Source organism: Cydia fagiglandana, chromosome 5 (genome assembly GCF_963556715.1).
Source record: "Cydia fagiglandana chromosome 5, ilCydFagi1.1, whole genome shotgun sequence".
NCBI lineage: Eukaryota > Metazoa > Arthropoda > Insecta > Lepidoptera > Tortricidae > Cydia > Cydia fagiglandana.
Window position 1 is genome coordinate 4,207,815 of NC_085936.1, and position 21,558 is coordinate 4,229,372.

The 21,558-nt window shown below is 36.5% G+C and overlaps 1 protein-coding gene across 4 annotated transcripts in view; it reads right to left on the reverse strand.

Annotated features, from left to right (window-relative positions):
* LOC134664282 (uncharacterized) overlaps positions 1-21,558 on the reverse strand; it is a 49,936-nt gene that overhangs the window by 20,766 nt on the left and 7,612 nt on the right. For all 4 annotated transcript variants that reach the window (XM_063520837.1, XM_063520838.1, XM_063520840.1 and 1 more), the window contains exons 2-3: positions 1,413-1,564; positions 988-1,168 (exon numbers count right to left, since the gene is read on the reverse strand). In XM_063520837.1, the coding sequence (XP_063376907.1) occupies positions 988-1,168; positions 1,413-1,564 (333 nt within the window). The remainder of the gene's footprint in view (positions 1-987; positions 1,169-1,412; positions 1,565-21,558) is intronic.

The following is a 21,558-nucleotide window of genomic DNA, read 5'->3' on the forward strand; positions in this document are numbered from 1 at the left end:
GGCGTATGCCCAACGGTGGGCGAGCACACGCTGAAGAAGAAGAAGAAGAGAAGATTTTTATGTAAAACAGTTACTCGATATGGATTACCATTAAAATCTATAGGTAGGATACTACATGAAAGTGATCCGGAACTTGCAACAATAGATTAAATCACTACCTATCATTAAGCTATAACTATTTAATTTCAGCAGAATTACATAATATTATAGCTACTAAAAATAGTTTAATTTCAGCTCCTTACCGCATTTTGTATTTACGAAATAAGTTTCTGATTTATTGATAGAATTTATTAATTTACAGATATGGTACCTACCAACTACATAATCAGTATCAGGTGTTACATAATATGTAACGGGAAAATACGACTGTGACCACAAGTGACGTTATCCATATTGCGATATTTTACATCGCAACAACAAAACCGCATTGTTGTTGTGGCTAAATTTTAAATAAAAACTTTATGCTGCAATTTAAAAAAATATTAAATTTGGAATGGAGATTTAAAATCAATAAAATCAGTATCATGTCATTGTTATGAAAAAAAAAATGGCATGTGTCATTTTCCTGTAAAGAAATCGTGGGAAATTATCGAGTGCTTCTGTGATAATTTCCTATTGATTGTTTGACAACAAAATACAAACGTAAATGTGTATTTGCGATAAATGTTTTATCTATTTCAATCACCCTACAGATTTTTTGTACAAAAGGCTCATAAACAAAGCTAGTCACAGGTTTAAGCGGTCTTTTTTTGTTACACTCCGAACTTTTTTTTAGACTTGAAAGTTTAAAGAACTTTAATTGTAGGTAACTTTAATATACTGGTGTAACCGACCAGCAGAATAACGGGCGAACAGGATTTATTTGGCTTATTGGCACAACGAAACCAAAACGGAAAGATTTTACTTGATAACGGTCTGAAATTTTACCCGGTATCCGAGCATTGTTCAAAAACCTGACCTCAGTAAAAAAAGGTGCGTTTACTATACCGGTTCATAAGAATATCCAGGATGTTCGTCGTGTTGGCCTGACTTGCTTGAAGCAGAGGCGATGAAAGTCAGTGCCCCTGATGATGCTTGACCGAGGAGTCCGATCTTGCTGCCTAGGGATGACGCTGATGATGCTTTCGAGACGACCGAGCTAATGGCTTGTGCTGATGACCTCTTTGTCCTAGAAAAAGATATCTTTTTAGGTTACCTAATTCAAGCAGGATTAGGTAGAATTATGGATGACTTCAGCTTAATATAAATGGCATAAATGGTCATGGCTACAAAACGAATGTGGTTTTACAGGAATTTCCTTCTGCTAATGGGAAAAGTTAAGCCCTGTATTTGGACCACAAAAAGTTTGACTGTTCAATCAAGTCAAAATTACTCAACATATCTTTTTTATTTATTTCAATGTGAGTAGGTACCTCATGATTTCCTCGGCCGCTAGACCCTCAGCTAGGGCTTCTAGCTGTTTTGGAGACATTCTACTAATAGCAGCCAGGTCAATGATGTCAAGTCCCAGCTGTTGTGGTGACGGCGCTGCCAGTGAGGTCGTCAGGCACACGATCATCCATAACTGAAAGAGAATTAAACAAGTTACTTAGTTCATAGATCTTTCCTTACGCTGTGAACTTTATAGAACCATCATCTTATCGCGTTGTCCCGGCATTTTGCCACGGCTTATGTAAGGGAGCCTGGGGTCCGCTTGAAAACAAATCCCAAGAATTGGCGTAGGCACTAGATTTTACGAAAGCGAATGCCATTTGACCTTAAACTAAACTAGGCCTTACTGGGATTAGTCCGGTTTCCTCACGATGTTTTCCTTCAATAAAAGCTACTGGTTGATATTTCGTACATAAGTTCCGAAAAATTCGTTGGTACGAGCTGGGGTTTGAACCCGCGACCTTCGGATTGAAAGTCGCACGCTCTTACATATCCTGTGTAAATCGTTCAAGAGTATCTCCAGAATCGCGCAAATGTCAAATTTGACAGGTTAGATCTTAAACATATCGTTATCGTATCTTGGTGATGTCTAAAAGATATCTAATAGATATCTATTTCAAAATCCGCATTGCCCACACTGTCAACTGGCAGTAAGGTCCACCGATGCACTGTTTAAAGAGTGCTGTTGTCTGCACCTAACGCTTCTGCAGCAGCAATTACATTTGTATATGCATAACGTGCATCGATCCGTTGTCGATTATAACATAATGTACAGCTGCAGTATTTATTAGCTACTTCGAGTTACTTAAACATGTTCTTCTCGTTTTGCTTATGCACCCAGTCTTGCATTATTTTACGCACGGATTACGCAAGACTCATAAAGATGAATAGTAATTTACCACGAATAAAGAGTTTGCAAGTTCTCGCAATGACTGTAAATTAGTTCATTAGTACCTATTGAGTACTTGTACTTGAGACTTGTACGGAGAATGGGCACTTTGGTGTGAGAAGTGCCCGATTGATGACTGTTGAGCAATATACAGGGTGATTTCGGGGTCGTGGAGCAAGAGAGCCAAACATTATACAGAATCCAAAGATGAGCCTAATGATGTTGTTAATTATTGTTTATCACCAATAATGATGATTATTTTCCAGATGACGAGTAGGAAAAAACATTTTTGCATACAATTTGGTGACCCTACTCAATGTGACGTCTTGTCGCTTTCCATACAGCGTATGTCAAAAGTCATAGGGTGACCATAATTACTTAGTATAAAATTAATTTTACTTGAGAAATAAGAATAATTATATAATTATCTTTTAATCAAATACTACTGTGATATTTCATAAGATTTCAAGAATAAATTATAATTATTTTGCGTGAGTTATGTTAAACTTATGGCATTCAGTGGGTAGTGATTAAAAATGTGATTTGTGTTTACCCGAATATTTGTTAATTAATCTGTGGGTAGTCGCGAAAATGACCCTACTCTCCTACCCGCCAATGCTAATGAGGGAAAAGTATAAAATGTAACTTACCATGGGATGGAGGGATCATTCTCGCTTGGCGCTTGAACCAGTAACATGTAGCACGAAGGGTACGGCTTGTTAACTAAATATTGTCAAAGAGTGTTGAAGTAAGAAGTTGGAGTAAAATAAAAGTAATTGATTGTACGAAGGACTTTGATTCATCACAAGTCAGAAGCGGTGATCAACGGCGCCCATAAAAGGACTAGAACGTGTGAGTACCTAGTATACATATACATATTTTATATACTCAGACGTTAATAATATGGTAGTAAGTTTTAAGTTGCAATGCTTGTAACCTCAAAACCTGATTAAGAATACATGTAGATTCGCGATCATGGTCAAGTTGAAGTAACGAATGCAGACTTATTACATAATTTAGAATTCTGCTGGTAATCAAAATCGGTACAGGTATTGAGCGAGTTAACCTTATTTTTTTTACAAGAGCCATGTTTAAGATAAGACCGTGGTTACAAGTTGTCTTAGAATTTGAATACTTACTTACGATTAGTGTGTACAGTGTAGTAGTATGTTATTTTTAGTGTTCCGTACAAAACTTTGTTTACGGAACACTTATTTTGTGTAATATCGATGTTTAGCCGAGCATAGGCATATACGATACGTGATCGCGATTATAGTGAAATTGGATACGATTTGGATAAATATTTAATGAATCCATTAGCAATTAAGATACAAACATGTATAATTGTACGTGTACGGTTATAGGCAAGTAGGTAAGTTTATTGTCATTAAAGGAACAATTTCATTTAACAGAGTGGTTTTAAATTTAAATAGCCCATATTGTGAAGAAACATACAGCGTGAAGTGCTCTGTTTTCATGCAGATTTAGTTTAAATACTTGCTGTCGTTAAAATGAAAGTATTTACATCATGCATATTGAATATATACGTGAGTTTCGAATACTGATCTTAATCTATTCTAATAAATAGTATGAGCTAAATTATCTAATTAGTAAAGTCATACATGATAACGCCTTTGATTGGTTTCTGAAATGAATAAAGGGTTCCATTAGGTTAATGACACGTTGTCATTAACAGTGTAGTCACCATGTAGGTGGTGTACCATCATAGTCAGACGGGTCAGACCCTAATGTCTTTGTTATACAGATTTTTATTGGTAAATTTTTCATGTCATTCAATTTTTACAAGTAAAATTATTAATTATAATAAGTGAAAATGTTATAGTAGGTAAATAAGTAATTAATAATGGGAGGTAACTGTTAGGACTTAGAACCCTATTCAATACGATGTGTTGGAATCAATAATCGTTTTGCATAGATAATATAGATTCGTCAATTGAGTAATAAGCGTGTTCTAGAAGTAATTATTTCAGTTTTTGTTGAATGTTGTGTCACTTTTTGATTCCTTTATGTCAGTCTGCACTGAATTACAAAGTGTTAGTCCATGATCTTGAAGAAAGGCTTCGTCAGCAAACATAACGCAGGTTGTGTCTGTGTTAAGTATCTTTGGCAGGTCAAGAAATAGTAGGCATCCACAAACGCTTCCCTGAAATATTGACATAATGGAATAAACAATATGACGCGATTTTGATGTCACGGTCTTTAGTTCCTCGCGGTCCTTATCTAAGTGTTCTACTTGTACGCATTGTTTACGGTCTCAGAGGTACGATTTGATTTGAACCAAATATACAGAGTGCCGCGTATTCCCATCCCGTACAATTTACAGAGTAAGATTTCGTGTGATACTTTTTTATACGCTTTTGTCATGTCCACCAAAAATCCTAAACTATGTGTTCTGTTGTCTTTATGACCTAAGATGTTCTGTATGTATTAATAAAATGTAAATGATAAAATACTGTACTTTACGAAAAAGTTGTGTTAGACTCCATTTATTAAGATAAAATCGGGTAAGAGTGCGATAGGTCGATATTGGTTTGGATGGATTACGTCACCGTTTGTAAATATGGGTTTAATAATGGATATTTCATGGATATTAAGTAAGTCCGGGAATATTCCTTGATTAAATGACTGGTTAATCAGTTTTGTCAGTGGCTGTGCTAACTTTACAAGAACGGGCGGGATTTCATCGACTCCAAGACTATTTTTATTTTATTTTTTGAGTTGTTTTATAATTTTTATTGTTTCGGTCACCGGCTGAATGAATATTGAGTTGATGGCGGGGTATGCACACGGCGCGCGCGGTCCGTTATCGCTCCTGCTTTATTAAATATGAGAACTCTGGCGCTGATTGATAAATTGTTGAACTATGGGGAAGCTATATATCGTAACATATCATATAGGCGGTACCCTATAACAAGTGCTATGTTGCTCGTGGACCCGATGTTCCATTACCTGAGTACGGGAAGAAAGATCTAGTTGCCACGTTATTACCTACATATATTTAATATTATACTACGTACACAAGAGCTTGATCCTATGATTAGTGGTTTGAATATATATGTTTTTGATAGTATCATTGGGTACAGGACAAACAAACCACATGAGATCTGTTATTGAGTTCACTGCAAATGGATATTAAGACTACTATATTACGGGTACCATTTAGGTTTGTTTGGAGGTGGTATGTTATAGCTAGACCCAACGTCTAATGAGCCAGTTATGTGTGATCGCTTTGATTTTTTAGTTGAATTATTTTGAGCCATGTAGGCGAGCTGTTTAGGAGTGCATCTGTTTATGAGTGCAGCCATCTATTAGGTGTGCTACCAGAAAGTCCACAGCCATGTAGATGTGCTGTTTATGAGTGCGGTTATGTAGTGCGCAGCTAGAAAGTCGATAGTCATGTAGATGTGCTGTTCATGGGCGAGGCCATGTAGGTGTGCTGCTCGAGTCTACAGCCATGTAGATGTGTTGTTTATGAGTGCGGCCATGTAGTGTGCTGCTGGAGTCTACAGCCAAGTAGATGTGTTGTTTATGAGTGCGGCCATGTAGTGTGCTGCTGGAGTCTACAGTCAAGTAGATGTGCTGTTTATGAGTGCGGCCATGTAGTGTGCTGCTAAAGTCTACGGCCATGTAGATGTGTTGTTTATGAGTGCGGCTATGTAGTGTGCTGCTAGAGTCTACAGCCATGAAGCTGTGCTGTTTATGAGTGTGGGCACGTAGTGTGCTGCCAGAGAGTCTATAGATGTGGTCGAAAGTCAGAGTTAGGATCTGAAGAGTTAAAGAGTAAAGAGTTAAAGATGAATTAAGTTAAAGAGTTGAATTGAGTTAAAGAGTTGAATTGAGTTAGAGAGTTGAATTGAGTTAGAGAGTTGAATTGAGTTAGAGAGTTGAATTGAGTTAGAGAGTTGAATTGAGTTAGAGACTTGAATTGAGTTAGAGACTTGAATTGAGTTAGAGGGTTGAATTGAGTTAGAGAGTTGAATTAAGTTAGAGAGTTGAATTAAGTTAGAGAGTTGAATCGAGTTAGAGAGTTGAATCGAGTTAGAGAGCTGAATCGAGTTAGAGAGCTGAATCGAGTTAGAGAGCTGAATCGAGTTAGAGAGCTGAATCGAGTTAGAGAGCTGAATCGAGTTAGAGCTGAATCGAGAGAGTTGGATCGACCTAAATAGTTGGATCGAGTTAAAGAGTTGGATCGAGTTAAAGAGTTGGATCGAGTTAAAGAGTTGTATCGAGTTAAAGAGTTGTATCGAGTTAAAGAGTTGGATCGAGTTAAAGAGTTAATGGAGTTAAAGAGTTAATGGAGTTAAAGAGTTAATGGAGTTAAAGAGTTAATGGAGTTAAAGAGTTAATTGAGTTAAAGAGTTAATGGAGTTAAAGAGTTAATGGAGTTAAAGAGTTAATGGAGTTAAAGAGTTAATTGAGTTAAAGAGTTAATTGAGTTAAAGAGTTAATTGAGTTAAAGAGTTAATTGAGTTAAAGAGTTAATTGAGTTAAAGAGTTTATTGAGTTAAAGAGTTAATTGAGTTAAAGAGTTAATTGAGTTAAAGAGTTAATTGAGTTAAAGAGTTAATTGAGTTAAAGAGTTAATTGAGTTAAAGAGTTAATTGAGTTAAAGAGTTAGTTTTGAGTTAAAGAGTTAGTTTTGAGTTCAAGAGTTAGTTTTGAGTTTGAGTTAGTTTTGAGTTTGAGTTAGTTTTGAGTTTGAGTTAGTTTTGAGTTTGAGTTAGTTTTGAGTTAAAGAGTTAGTTTCGAGTTAAAGAGTTAGTTTCGAGTTAAAGAGTTCGTTTCGAGTTAAAGAGTTCGTTTCGAGTTAAAGAGTTCGTTTCGAGTTAAAGAGTTCGTTTTGAGTTAAAGAGTTCGTTTTAAGTTAGAGAATTCGTTTTGAGTTAGAGAGTTCGTTTTGAGTTACAGAGTTCGTTTTGAGTTACAGAGTTCGTTTTGAGTTAGAGAGTTCGTTTTGAGTTAGAGTTTGTTTTGAGCTAAAGAGTTTGTTTTGAGTTAAGGAGTTTGTTTTGAGTTAAAGAGTTTGTTTTGAGTTAAACTGTTTGTTTTGAGTTAAACTGTTTGTTTTGAGTTAAACTGTTTGTTTTGAGTTAAACTGTTTGTTTTGAGTTAAACTGTTTGTTTTGAGTTAAACAGTTTATTTTGAGTTAAACTGTTTATTTTGAGTTAAACTGTTTGTTTTGAGTTAAACTGTTTGTTTTGAGTTAAACTGTTTGTTTTGAAATTGACTGTTTGTTTTGAGTTAAACTGTGTGTTTTGAGTTAAACTGTGTGTTTTGAGTTAAACGGTTTGTTTTGAGTTAAAACAGTATAGTTTTATTTTGAGTTAAACAGTTTAAAGAGTTTTATTTTGAGTTAAACAGTTTAAAGAATTTTATTTTGAGTTAAACAGTTTAAAGAGTTTTATTTTGAGTTAAACAGTTTAAAGAGTTTTATTTTGAGTTAATAGAGTTTAAAGAGTTTTATTTTGAGTTAATAGAGTTTAAAGAGTTTTATTTTGAGTTAATAGAGTTTTATTTTGAGTTAATAGAGTTTTATTTTGAGTTAAACAGTTTATTTTGAGTTTAAAGAGTTTAACAACTCGCTGGCGTAGGGTGATAACAAAGTTTAACAACCAATCATGCAGCGCACTGAAATTTAATTACAGGGTAAAATGGATTCCGATATTGACACCCGAGATCACCTAGACTGTCGTCACGAGCACGACGGATGCAGAGTCGCGAGCGGTAGACGCTGAAAGTCAGCGACGGTGAATCTACCACAGAGGACGCTGTGGACTGCGACAGCCGAGCGTGAGGGGCCTGAAGACAGATGTCGTCACCACAGTAGGCGCTGACGACGGGGCCTCTCTCAGATGACCAGTACGAAGAAGGCGACGCTCAAGAGGGACTTACAGTGGAGGACGTCATCAAGTTTGTAACTAAAGTATTGTAATTTGAAAAAGAAACATCTGATTTCAGAGAAAAAAATCATTAGATAATTGCATCTGTTAATTACAAACCTGATTAAGCCGTTAATGTAATCACGTAGCTTCCCCAAAATATTATTTCCATAAACAGTTCCTACATTTACTATGGAAGGTCTAAAAATTCGATTATTAATGTCAATTATTATCGCTCATGCTGTGGAAGTTGTTTCTTTCTTCTTATATCAGGCAAAAATTTATTGCTCGCGTCATGTTTGTTATAAGTAGAACTTAATTGAAAATAAGTATGTTACAGTACTAAAATCAATGCAATGAAATTTGGGCTTATATTCTATAAGCACGTGCCGATAATAATGTGTCTATAACCCTGCGTGTAATTAGGTAAAATAACTTATCGTATGGGGATGTAAATTTTAGTAAAAGTAAAGGGTTTGACAGTGTGGACGATGTATTTCGTGAACCTTTACATGATTAGTAGTACAAGTAGGTATTTAAATATCCCTTTTTATGTAACAATAATACTAGTCTGAAGAATAAATACCGTTTACATCTGCAATACCTGCTACCATGAGTAAATTAAATAATTTGAAGTTTACCTCTACTTAAGTTGCTGTAATTCTTTGTATTATTTTATTGTATTCTGGTGTACAATGATTACAATGAAGAGTATTGGTATTGTATAAATAGACTACTTTTAACTAAAATAGGATTGAAAAGGCAATAGGCAACACGGCCGAGTGTGATATTATTGTTGATCGTGCACCGGAGGTAGCACGCAGTCGGATGGCCGAGTGTGATATTTCATAAGATTTCAAGAATAAATTATAATTATTTTGCGTGAGTTATGTTAAACTTATGGCATTCAGTGGGTAGTGATTAAAAATGTGATTTGTGTTTACCCGAATATTTGTTAATTAATCTGTGGGTAGTCGCGAAAATGACCCTACTCTCCTACCCGCCAATGCTAATGAGGGAAAAGTATAAAATGTAACTTACCATGGGATGGAGGGATCATTCTCGCTTGGCGCTTGAACCAGTAACATGTAGCACGAAGGGTACGGCTTGTTAACTAAATATTGTCAGAGTGTTGAAGTAAGAAGTTGGAGTAAAATAAAAGTAATTGATTGTACGAAGGACTTTGATTCATCACACTACCATATGATAATGTGGATCATTTACACTTACAGAGTCAGAAAAAGTGGTTCCGGATCACGACCCAGAAATCACCCTGTATTATGTTCGAAGCAGGATCCGAACTACAAAAAAAAAGCTGCGCAGTATTTTTCATGTTTGTAATAAGAAGACAGGATGAACAAAATTTCAAAAATATAACAGGCGCCATCAAAGCAACCTGGTAGAACTTGAGTTCTAAGTGACATGACATGACAGATCAGGATGTAACATAACGATGGATTATTGGATGGATGGTTGGATGTAGAATGTTGTCATAATGTTATATTCTATCGTTGATTGTGCTGTTGATGAATTCTGACGCGATTCGGGAAATGAATTAGAGATTCATTAGACATGAAATAGTAAAGATATGTGACGTTCCACGGCAAAAGGTACCTTATGGCGGTTGGCGCTTACGCTATTATTAACGCCACTCCAATATTCAGCCGGGGCAATGGTACCTTTTGCCGTGGGACGTTACATATCTTTACTATTTCATGTCTAATGAATGAATCTCTAATTCATTTCCCGAATCGCGCCGTTAAGATTGTAATTTTTTTTAAGGCGCGGTGTGTAGTAAAATGCGCTTTTTGTAACCATATTTACAGACTTTTACAAGGATTTCATGCATTATTTTCTAGTATGTATAACTTTAGTCCTTGAACTACGTTATTGCTTGTCAGAAACACAACGGCTCATTATTTTCTCGATAGAATCTTAAGTTGAAAACATGCTTAAAGCTGTATTTTGATCCATATTTTAGAAGTACTACGACGAAAATGGATATGAAACTTACCTCATTCGATAGCTTTTAAGCAAATCTTCGTTTTTGCTGGTTCTTTTATCGATACGTTAATCTTTTCATTCATAATTTTATGAATTCAACTTTTGCCTACTAAATTACACCCTACGCGGCAATACCTTGCGCCCATTCCCCGCGCCAGTACGCCCGTGGCCACTGCCAGCGTCGGACCTATGCTAGTTTATTGGACGTTTCATAAAATGGGTAACCACTGTATAAATATGCAAATATGTTATACACACAATGTTTTTCAACATTCTTACGAAGAAAAGCAAAATAATTCTTAATTACTGTGACATTTCAGACATTCGCCCGTCATATTGTCATTTTATAACAAGTTGGGAAGCAAAGGCGCACACCCATCTAACCAATCCGGAATTCAGTCACGATTGATAAATTGTGTAAACATATTTTATTATTATTAAAGGCTATTTCAAATTGAATCATTTTTAAACATATGTGTACGGGATTCAAATACCTATGTGGGAGTGGTTAGTGTATGGTGGTACCTAACCATTTCACCGCTTTTAGTATCCGAGTTACCTACATGCGTTTTAAGGGAAGTGGTCGAAAAATGCCTAAAATGGTTTTGTGTTTAATATTAGGTAAGGTAGAAGTACTAGTGCTCGACGCTGCACTAGTATTCGACATGGGTATAGTGTGTAGCTTACAAATAGAGCTCGACGGCTAATCCTATTGTCTATTGTTAAGTAAAACCGCTCATGCCACGTGCCACAACCACCTGCATAAAAAATACGTACTCCGGTTACTGAGTGCGGCGAGTCGAACGCTACGGAACCAGTCTCAAATGTGTCATCGAGATGACACAAAGGCGCGTTATCGGAGAGCCTACCTACACTGGTTTGTTGAGCGTTGGCCTAGCCGGCGCTCAGGTGCCAAATAAAATAATTAAGATCCTTTTTTGCACGTAAGTAGCACGTGCGGTTTTACTTAACAATAGACATATATAGACCGGGAGATAGTGACACATTTTACTGGGTCATTTGTACCAGTATGGCGGTTCGTCAGGGGTCTAAGTACGTAATGAACGAAATAAAAATGATGGTCATAGCACTGGTACCGGCGGCCCAATCGCGTGGTCGTTAGTCGAACGTGTCGGATAAAATACGAGTGTCGAACGATTTGTTCCACAAAAATCCTCGTATTTTTCGATAGTCCATAAAAAAGAAGTAGACGGTAGCGTAATGCCATACTTCTCCGGTGTGACTTACAGCCCGCCATACTGAGGCGAACACATTAATTAAAAATAAACAATTCAATCATTTGTGCCAAGCTAATTTTTGCACAGGTGATCATCGTCGAGCAGCCATTCATGGACATCACCATGCCATACTTTTCGGATGGTTCCAAATGGCCGCCATACCGCCGCAAAGGAGTTAATTTTTTTTTTATTGCTAAACGATTTGTACCATCTTGTAATTTTTTTTCAAGACTTTCTGTGTGATCATAAATGGAAATCTCATAATGCCATACCAGTAGGAGGTGGCAAATGTGTACAATTTTTTTTTTTTACTTCAAGTATGGTGTCCCCTTTTCCCCCTATTAGAAGTATGGCAAATATAATAATGGTCACATTGCATCATATAATTTCCAAAAATCCAAATGCCATACTGGTACAAATCGTCAAAAAATTGTTTTTTGTTTTAAGTCTTGGCTTAAGTCTCACAGTCGTCCGCCCCGTAGTTATAATCTGAAATATTTTTTTTTAGTTATAATTGTATCCAAACAAACAGAATATGATGATGCCATGCTGTAAAAAAATATTTTACGTATACATAGTCGTATTTTTGAAATTTGTCGATTAAATAAGTTTTTCAAGTATGGCAGCACTTTTTCCCCCTACTATAAGTATGGCAATTATAATAACGGTCACATTTTATCAAATACTTTCCAAAAATTTAAATGCAATACTGGTACAAATCGTTTAGCAAAAAAAAATAATAACTCCCTTGCGGCGGTATGGCGGCCATTTGGAACCGTCCGAAGAGTATGGCATGGTGATGTCCATGAATGGCTGCTCGACGATGATCACCTGTGCAAAAATTAGCTTGGCACAAATGGTTGAATTGTTTTTTTTAAATTAATGTGTTCGCCTCAGTATGGCGGGCTGTAAGTCACACCGGAGAAGTATGGCATTACGCTACCGCCTACTTCTTTTTTATGGACTATCGGAAAATACGAGGATTTTTGTGGAACAAATCGTTCGACACTCGTATTTTATCCGACACGTTCGACTAACGCCCACGCGATTGGGCCGCCGGTACCAGCGCTATGACCACCATTTTTCTTTCCTTCATTACGTGCTTAGACCCCTGACGAACCGCCATACTGGTACAAATGACCCAGTAAAATGTGTCACTATCTCCCGGTCTAACAATAGGATTAGCCGATGAGCTCTATTTGAAAGCTACACACTATACTTTATGTCAAAGTAATATAGGTTAAATTTGAACGGCGACGATCTTTCTGTATACAAATTTAATTCTTGTCACTTTGACATAAAGTGCCCGTGTCGAATACTAGTGCAGCGTTGAGCACTAGTATTTCTACCTTATTTCCGCCAAGTCCGTACCCTGCTATATGGAAATTTATTCCAAAAAATGCTGTTCTTATATACCACACTGGTGGCAAGCCAGCATACGACCCGCATTCACCATAGCCTATGGACGCCTGCAGCTACGGGGATGTGACACATCATGCCAAATGTTGATTGATTTTATATAAAATAAAAGTCCTAATATATAAAATAAGCTTTCATAAGTAATAGTTACTGATTTTTAAAAAGCGCTTTTCAATTAAAAGACATGTCTAGATCGCTTACCTTCTTTCAAGTACTTTCTAATGCTAAAAAAAACGAACTACAGTATTCTTCCTTATTTTCAATACCTACTTTCCCGAAATTGACTTCTAGAATTAGACTAAGTCTGCGACGATTTTGATGATTGCATACGCAGTGCAAGTGTTAATCATAATTTCATGAAGGTTTGTCGTTCAAAATAACACTTGCACTGCGTGTTGCAGAATTTTCTTGGTCTAACTCTATTATATTTTTAAGGTAAGTACTTAAGTACTAATTTCTGTCTCATAGTAATTGGGTATAATTTGATTAGGTTCTTAGTTTGTCGGGGTATACTCTCATATTGTATATAACTTCATTAAGTACTCATTAAATTACGAATTTGTTAATAAACCTTATTCGATATTATTTGCCGGAAAAAATCCCGGAACTGACAAATCAGAATATTCAGAATACCGATGGCGCCAGAATAAGGATGTAGACGTGCTGCGCGGGAATGGTGCGGCGGGGCGCGCGGGGCGCCCGCCCGCCTGTTCTACCACTCGTCTGCTTCACCCCCTCGGAAACGTAAAACTCAACTATAAGAGCGCCTTAATGTTCTATTTCGAAAACCATTTCGAGATATGAGGTTTTCCAACAGTTTCCGACATTTGCTGCGATATTACTATCGAGGATTATGGATCTTTCAACGAATATACTTATGACCACAGTTTGACCTTTCTCGTCGACTGAATATGTAAAGTCATCGAATGATAGTTATCGAACCATAGTATTTATCCGTCATTCTCGTAATAACAAAAAAAAAAGAAGTGTATTGTGTAATAGGTAGATATTGTATTGAGTATATAATAATTTTTAAGAAAGAAAAACCGACTTCAATGGCGCCCGGTGAAAGAGTATAGTAGATGGTGCGCTATGTAGAAAAGATCCCATCAACAGAACTGGGTTTTGACAAAAACGGGACCAATCTGTATGCATATACATACAATCAAAAAATAATTTTCAAAATCGGTCCAGCAATGACGGAGATAATCGATAACCTCCTCCTTTGGGATTTGGAAGTTGGCCTCTAGCCGCCCAGAGACCTATAAAAAGGTCTCCTGTTCCATTCTAATTTGAACTCTGTGTTGACAAAATAAAATTTCATTTTGCTTGGCAAGGTTTGACGTATGGGCGGAAAGAGGTTAAAAAGAAAAACTAGATGCTGCCACGCATGACTGAGAAAAACATGTTGCTTTATAATGCAATTACTGTGATTAATAGACTATATTGTTTGTGTTATAATTGAAACTAATAGCCATTTACATTTATTGCCTATAATAATATAACAATGTTCATAGCTGTTGTCATTACTGTCGACTTCATAGGCACTAACTTAAATCAATGATCTTGCTTGTCACGAGACAATAGCAGCGTTTTATTCATTCACCTCTCCACTCAATTAAGATCAAGAGTTTATCACATTCGTTTCACGAAATAACCTTTATAAATTACCCGTATCTCTTTCACACTCAAGCTGAGAGACAAAGACAGCAGCTACGTTTCATATTGTCACCAAAAGTGACTTAACGTTACAAAGATCATGTCATCGGTCGCGCCGCGCGCGCCTTGGCAGTGAAAAGCGAAAGTCGTGACGTCATCGCCTTCCGCGCGGCAAACCGCGGTATCAAAACCGGCAGGTCACTGCATTTTGAATCTTAATATCAATCATTAAGGTACTCATTAAGTGTAATTTTATGATACGATGTTGGTACATTAAGTATTTTATGTCTGCGGTATGCCACAGGTTTTCCTTACAATTATGTGTCGTGACGGATGTAAAATTATTAGTTATTGAAGATAATATTTAATTCCGTGTTATTTACGTCTGAAATCATGGCGATGATATAAGTATTAGGGGTTACTCACGTTAGACCGGGCCGTGTCCGGGCCGGAGCTTCCGGCGCATCGTTTTCAATGGAAAGCATCACGTGATCGCCTGTCATGTCATAGAAAAGTAAGCGCCGGGAGCTCCGGCCCGGACAAGGCCCGGTCTAACGTGTGTCATCTTTTATGCCATATTACAAGAGGTACCTACTAAAATAAAATGTGTAAGTCATTGTTAAACTCGTACAGTCTCTCGCATTAATATGTTGCTCAAGACTCAGTCCTATTTTTCACCACAGCTAGTAAAAGCTCACTTTAGTTGCATTTTGTCCGCAAGAATGGCAAAGTAATTGCATGCTTTTGAGTTGTTTCCTTGTGTTGACTCACTGTTGACTGGTAGATTGACTTGTAAGTATGTAATTATTTTGAGTGTTACTTAATAACGTTAATTTGGATTATATTTGTAATGTGTGATCATAGAAGGCATGGTAAATCATACTTGTAATAAGCTTTAAACTTGCTTAAATTTTTTATTAACTTAAAATATTTTTTTTTCTTGGTTGGAATTAGTAATAAGTAGTTGATGAACAATTTTTTGTTATACTCATCCATTATATAACCTATACGTACCATACTATATGTAAAGGTCTTATCTTATCTACTTTAAGCTTTAATATTATCATAAATAAGTTTTCGCAAAGCTCGCTTAAAACTTATTTTCAGTATGGTGTTAGAACCTACTCTGTGCTTACTTATTTTTCTATGGTATGGAATGGTGAATTATATCTTTTCGTTTGAAGCGTTTTTTCGTCAGTTAAGTGTTTCAAGGCATTAAGTTGTATTCGCTATGCGGGGAAAAATTATGTAGGTATTTATGTGTATAGGTAGTACATACATAGACACGGTCGTCAAATCTATTAACTTAGCACTCCTGTCAGCTTTGCACAGGAGTGGCGCCACAGTATCTCGCCTGCGTATCAAAACCCTGCATATATACATATTTATATGCAGGGGTGCCAAGCTAACAGCTTTGCTGACTGTACATATTGTCATGTATATTGTATTCGCTAGAAGCTTTTGTGCATCATTAATTTAGAATGAGTGTGCTGGCGTTCGTGATGTAACGGCAACCATAATGGGATTAAAATAAAACCACAACGCGAGTTCATTGTAAATTGCATGACAAGTAATATCGTCAGAAATAAGTATTATGATTACCAAAATTTGGACAGTGACCATATTATTAATAATAATTTATTATACAATATATAGCTTGGGCCCTGCCACGGTGCCGGCGGCACCCTAGGTTAGGTTTTTTATAATGTGTTTATATGCATTTTTTATTGTTTTGTAAGTGTTTTTATATTTTACTTTTATATTCATATTATAAATAACCTAACTTAAGACGAAAAATAAATAAAGAGAATAAAATTTATTATACAATTACTAAATTGTAATAATAATATGGTATTGTTGTACATACAATTTTATTATTCTGTGATAGAAAGCTACATTTATGTCGAAAGCACATATCTCGCATGTTTCTTACATTATAAATCTGTAGAACATAGAACCTAGTACTTATTATATTTCTACAATTTTATTGCACAAAATTCAAAAATGTATTCTACAAGTACTACAAGTAGGCCTCAAGGGCTCGTTTATATAATTATACCCTTTGTGGTACATTTTAATATAATACAGTGAAACCTGGATAAGTGGGATCTCAAGGGACGAGCAAATTTGTCTCACTTAAAGAGGTTTTCCACTTACACAGGCTCCCAGTTAGCCAGGTACAAATAAATTTCTGTCTCATTTACAGAGGGTTCCATTAATAGAGGTGAGAATAGAGTATATTTCAGTTATAGAGGTGGTTAATAAGGTATTTAGTAATTATCTTTAAAAATAAATAAGGTAAAATAATCCTTGTCCCTAAATATTTTTTAAGTCTGTTTAAATATTTCTTTGAATTTATTTTGAATGATTCTCCAAAGGATAGATATTTCAAAATTATTAAATTTGATACGGACTTCATTGCGTATTAGAAATTTAATAAATGAATATTTATTTTTTCGTGTTACAAAATTACAGCTATCTTTTCGATAGTTTTAACTACTTACATAAATTAACTAAATCAAACTTGAAGTTGGTTAGACACAATTAGGCAAATGCGGAATTTGTGGACAGACTAAGAGTTAGTAAGAATACGGAAATTGTTCAATGAAGTCCAAGTTAGAGAGGTCATAGATTGACGTTATCTCAGATACAGAAGTCAATTCCCTATAAAATTCTAAAAAATAATTAGGAAAATCTAATCTTATAAATATAGTCTCAGTAAAAGAGGTAAAATACACTCTCTGTCTCAATTATAGAGGTAAATGTGACTATAAAATCACAACAACGAATCCCAGTTATAGAGGTTCGTTTTTTCTCAGTAACAGAGGTAATTCAGTGCTAAAGTGTCGGGACCGCACCATGAGTCCCAGCTATAGAGGTTTCTCACTTATCCAGGTCCCACTTAACCAGGTTTCACTGTATTTAGTACTTCCATAATAGTGCAGTGGCATTACCGTAGTAAATGTCTTTTAAATACAGTCATATTCTCCGACAATCGTGCTTTTCCGCACGCCTGGCGATATTTAACTTTCTGATAAAAGTTACAAAGAAAGTTTATTTTAGGTAATAAACGGATTTCCGAGGTTGTTATGCTCGTAAAAGATTAAAAGAAATTGCCTTCAGAACTTTACACTTAATAGTAATAAGCATAATAATATTACATTTAATTAATAATCCTTGATATTAGAATTGTCTGGTCAAAGAAACACTGTAAGAAATTAATATGTTGAAAGAAAACTACAGTCAGCAATAATAACTTGTATCAAAATTGAAAAGTTTAACGAAAAATTTATTCATTTCATACCTTTGTGTCTTCCGTCATCTCATTCACATACTTTCTTTTCATATCATCTCTCACACAGTTCACCTTTTCCTTGGTTTTCCTGATATATAAAAGACTGATATATCTACTTTAAAATTCTCACGGTCGTATTTTCCTTTTTTATGGTACCATCATGCACCTATGATTTTCCAAAGTTTTCTTTGCGTCATAAAAGCAAATTTACCTTCACGTTAAAGGTTACATTTCATTTGCAACTGCATTGCAGCACATTTTATAACTACACAACCGAAACCGAAATTTATAATTTGTAAGGGATATCAACCCTTCGCCTTCTCGCCTACCTATATATTTTTTAAAGTTGACGTCTATCCCTACTTACCAAAATAACTCGGTATATATAGACCTTGCCTACTATAGACCGACCGCTTACGAAGACGCGGTACGGGGGCGAAGGGGAGTGACGACTAAGGGTCGGTTGCACCAAACTGTTCGTATCGTTAAAGAGTTCGCTAAAGTTTTATGTATGGAAAGTTTCATAGTAAAGCACCGGGGCGCGCCGGCTGACGTTGATCAGTCTGTCAAATGTGGTCGGTGCAACTGACCCTAAGGGTGGCGGAGAAGGTGCGGGCGGCAGGCGTACACCCGCTCGCACCTTCCCCGCCACCCTTAGTCGTCCTACCCCGACGCCCCCGTACCGCGCAGGCGAGGACTCATTATTTATTATTTATAAGCGGTCGGTCTATAGTGCCTGCTTAATTTTTTACGCATACTTTATAACAAATACAAATTCGTACACGAAAAACCGCAATGTCATCGTCACTGATAACTAAACAAATCGATTCATTCGCAATGGGGTTCCGAATGATTCAATTGCACGCGCGAGCGCGCGCGAAATGGAACGCGCATCGAATAGAATGCAGCCGTGTTTATAATGTTAAGCGTGGAACGAAACGGCATTTATTTAGATTCGTTTGTTACCGTTGGATGTTGACGATTGTTGTTTTGTGTTAGATTTGTGTAATTAATAGATAACACTTTAATTTTAGTCCGGTGACTTATTCTGATTAGGTATATAAGAAGGTTATGAATTTAATCTAGATTTGTTATGGAAAAACAAAAATTGAGTTCAAATTCATAAACCGTTAGAATCAAAATAGATCACACCGATGCGTTCAACTTGCTAGCGTGATAATTAATTACTATTTACGAGTAATGTACCTAACTTTGGTATTTCAATGACCTGCTAGTGAAATGATTAGTTAGTTGAAATGATTGCTATATTATATTCAGATTCAGATTCAGATTCATATTTATTTGCAGAAAAAGGGTTAGTTACAGATCTTAACTTTAGGTTAGTAATGATCCACCTTAATAACTCGGTATATTGAACTAAACAACACATTTTTAGTTTAGTTTTTTCACTGTTAATACTAGTGTAGATATCTGAAGAAATAACAAGACAAACATGTGTAAGTATGTGCAAAATTCTAGGTTGTCATAAAAAACCATACGAGCACCAATCACCGTGGCCATACACGCGTAAAATTGTAACCACGACAAATAGCCGGTTTCCTTTTGAGACATTTTTTGAAATACAAATTGATGCTTACGCGAGGCTTGACAGCGTCAGTAAGGTTTTACTTAATTGGTAAATACTGGAAATTGTGCAGTTACAAGATACTATAACGGTTATTATAACAAGGTGCGTAGATGCCAATCGTTAACTCCGTAGTGGACGAAACGCAACTGTCTCTTGTCACACAAATATGGAAGAGTGATAGAGATAACTAGTTACGCTACGTTACGGAGCGTGAACTATTGGAACTTACGCACGCTGGGGTGTTTACAGGTCACCACACGGCCAAAGATAAAGAAGATAAAGATAGTTTATTAGGCAAATTACAATGCGCTTATGAACGTCAAATAAAGCTAATACATCGGCTCCAACCCTACACCTCTGCCTCGAGAAGATTTAAGTCCCCCTCAATCGGAGGAGGAGGAAGGAGTTTTGACCAAGATGGGGCACTCTGACAACGCCGATTGTCGAATGTGTGGCGACGAGAAAGAGACAGTACTAATATGCAAATGTCACACCCTCGCCAGACAGAGAAAGAAAGTCTTTGGAGCAGGCTATCTGAAATCGAAGGAATTCAGAGCTCTGCCGTTGAGCTCCGATATCCGACTCATGGAGATGGCCAAAAAAGCTCTTATGTAGGAGAAAAGCTGCTGTGAGGGGGCGGCCCCCATGGGTCAAGATCCCCATGGGTCGAAGTGTATTAGCATTGGCAGGGATTGTAGATTACTTGTTGATCATCAAACAAATAAAGCAAAAACATTGTAAAATCAATTACTTAAGATTTTTCAGTTTTAGAATTGGGTGTCAGGGTAAATGCATCCTTATCGAGATTATACCTATTCAGCTTATCCATTACCCTAATGCGCATTTACCCAATCTGTCACACATGTCCCAGGTGTAAACCTAGCTGACTTTACTGTGCTAATTAATATTTGTGAATACCATATTAAATTTGTGGAGATTCCTAAACGACAGGAGAGACGGAAAAAACTGAGAACGTTGAATAAAAGAGCATGGCAAACTGAGAATGTTAAACAAAAAAAGACCACACACTATTTTCTAGAGCTAGAGGGCTTTTGTTTGCAGAAAAGTGATTAAGCATATATGTAGTTCTGCAAGTGTAAATGGCCTCTGGTGTCCATTAACGCATAGTAAAGAAAGAAAGCGGCCGTGTCTCCTCTCGACCGGTTTTCTGCATTACTTATGTCTGCATTGGAGTTTATCGTGCTCTGGGTTATTTTACTTAAATCAGAAAACCCTCTAAGGCCCACTTGCACCATCCCACTAACCCTGAGTTAAGCGGTTAAACCTAATAATCTAATATCAAAATGTACTGGTAACCATGGTAACTCCAGGTTTAACCGGTTATCCTCGGGTTAGTAGAATGGTGCAAGTGGGTCTAATAAAACTGTAGACGCTCGTCAATTTACCCTTCTTCTTTCCCGGCTTTTTTGCCACGGCTCATGGGATCCTGTGTCCGCTTGGCAACTTATCCCGAGAATTGGCGTAGGCACTAGATTTTACGAAAGCGACTGCCATCTGACCTTCCAACCCAGAGGGTTTAAACCTTTACGGGATTAGTCCGGTTTCCTCAATATAAGTAAGTAAGTAAGTAAATATTCTTTATTGCACCAATAATCATCAATATATATACTTAGGCTACTAAAAATTTTTTTTTTTAATATGCCATCGTGTATCGCCAATCCAATGTGTAAAACACTATTTGCGGTCGAAAAAACCTGGTTTTGCCGTGGTAGTCAATAACCCCACAACACTCATTGCAATTGGTGACGTAGTTTATTAGTAGGTAAATACTAGTAAATCTAGTAATACTACAAACTGCAGGTCCTGTTTCCGTCGGTTGCGCGGACGCAAGTGAACAGAGTTTTCAGACACCAATATACCGTAACCTCGGGATTCGTAAACAGAGAGCGCTTATATTGGCTTTTGCCTCATTCAGGTTTGGGATGCGATTGAAATAACACACCTTGTCATAATAATATGACACATACTTATACACTATACCTAAGAACTTATGTAAAAAGTAATGAAATAAACGCATTTGTATTTGTATTTGTACATTATACTTGTACCACAAACACGCAAACACCTCTAAAATGAGCCCAGTCTGTCGTCATACAGTACGTTATACTAAGTA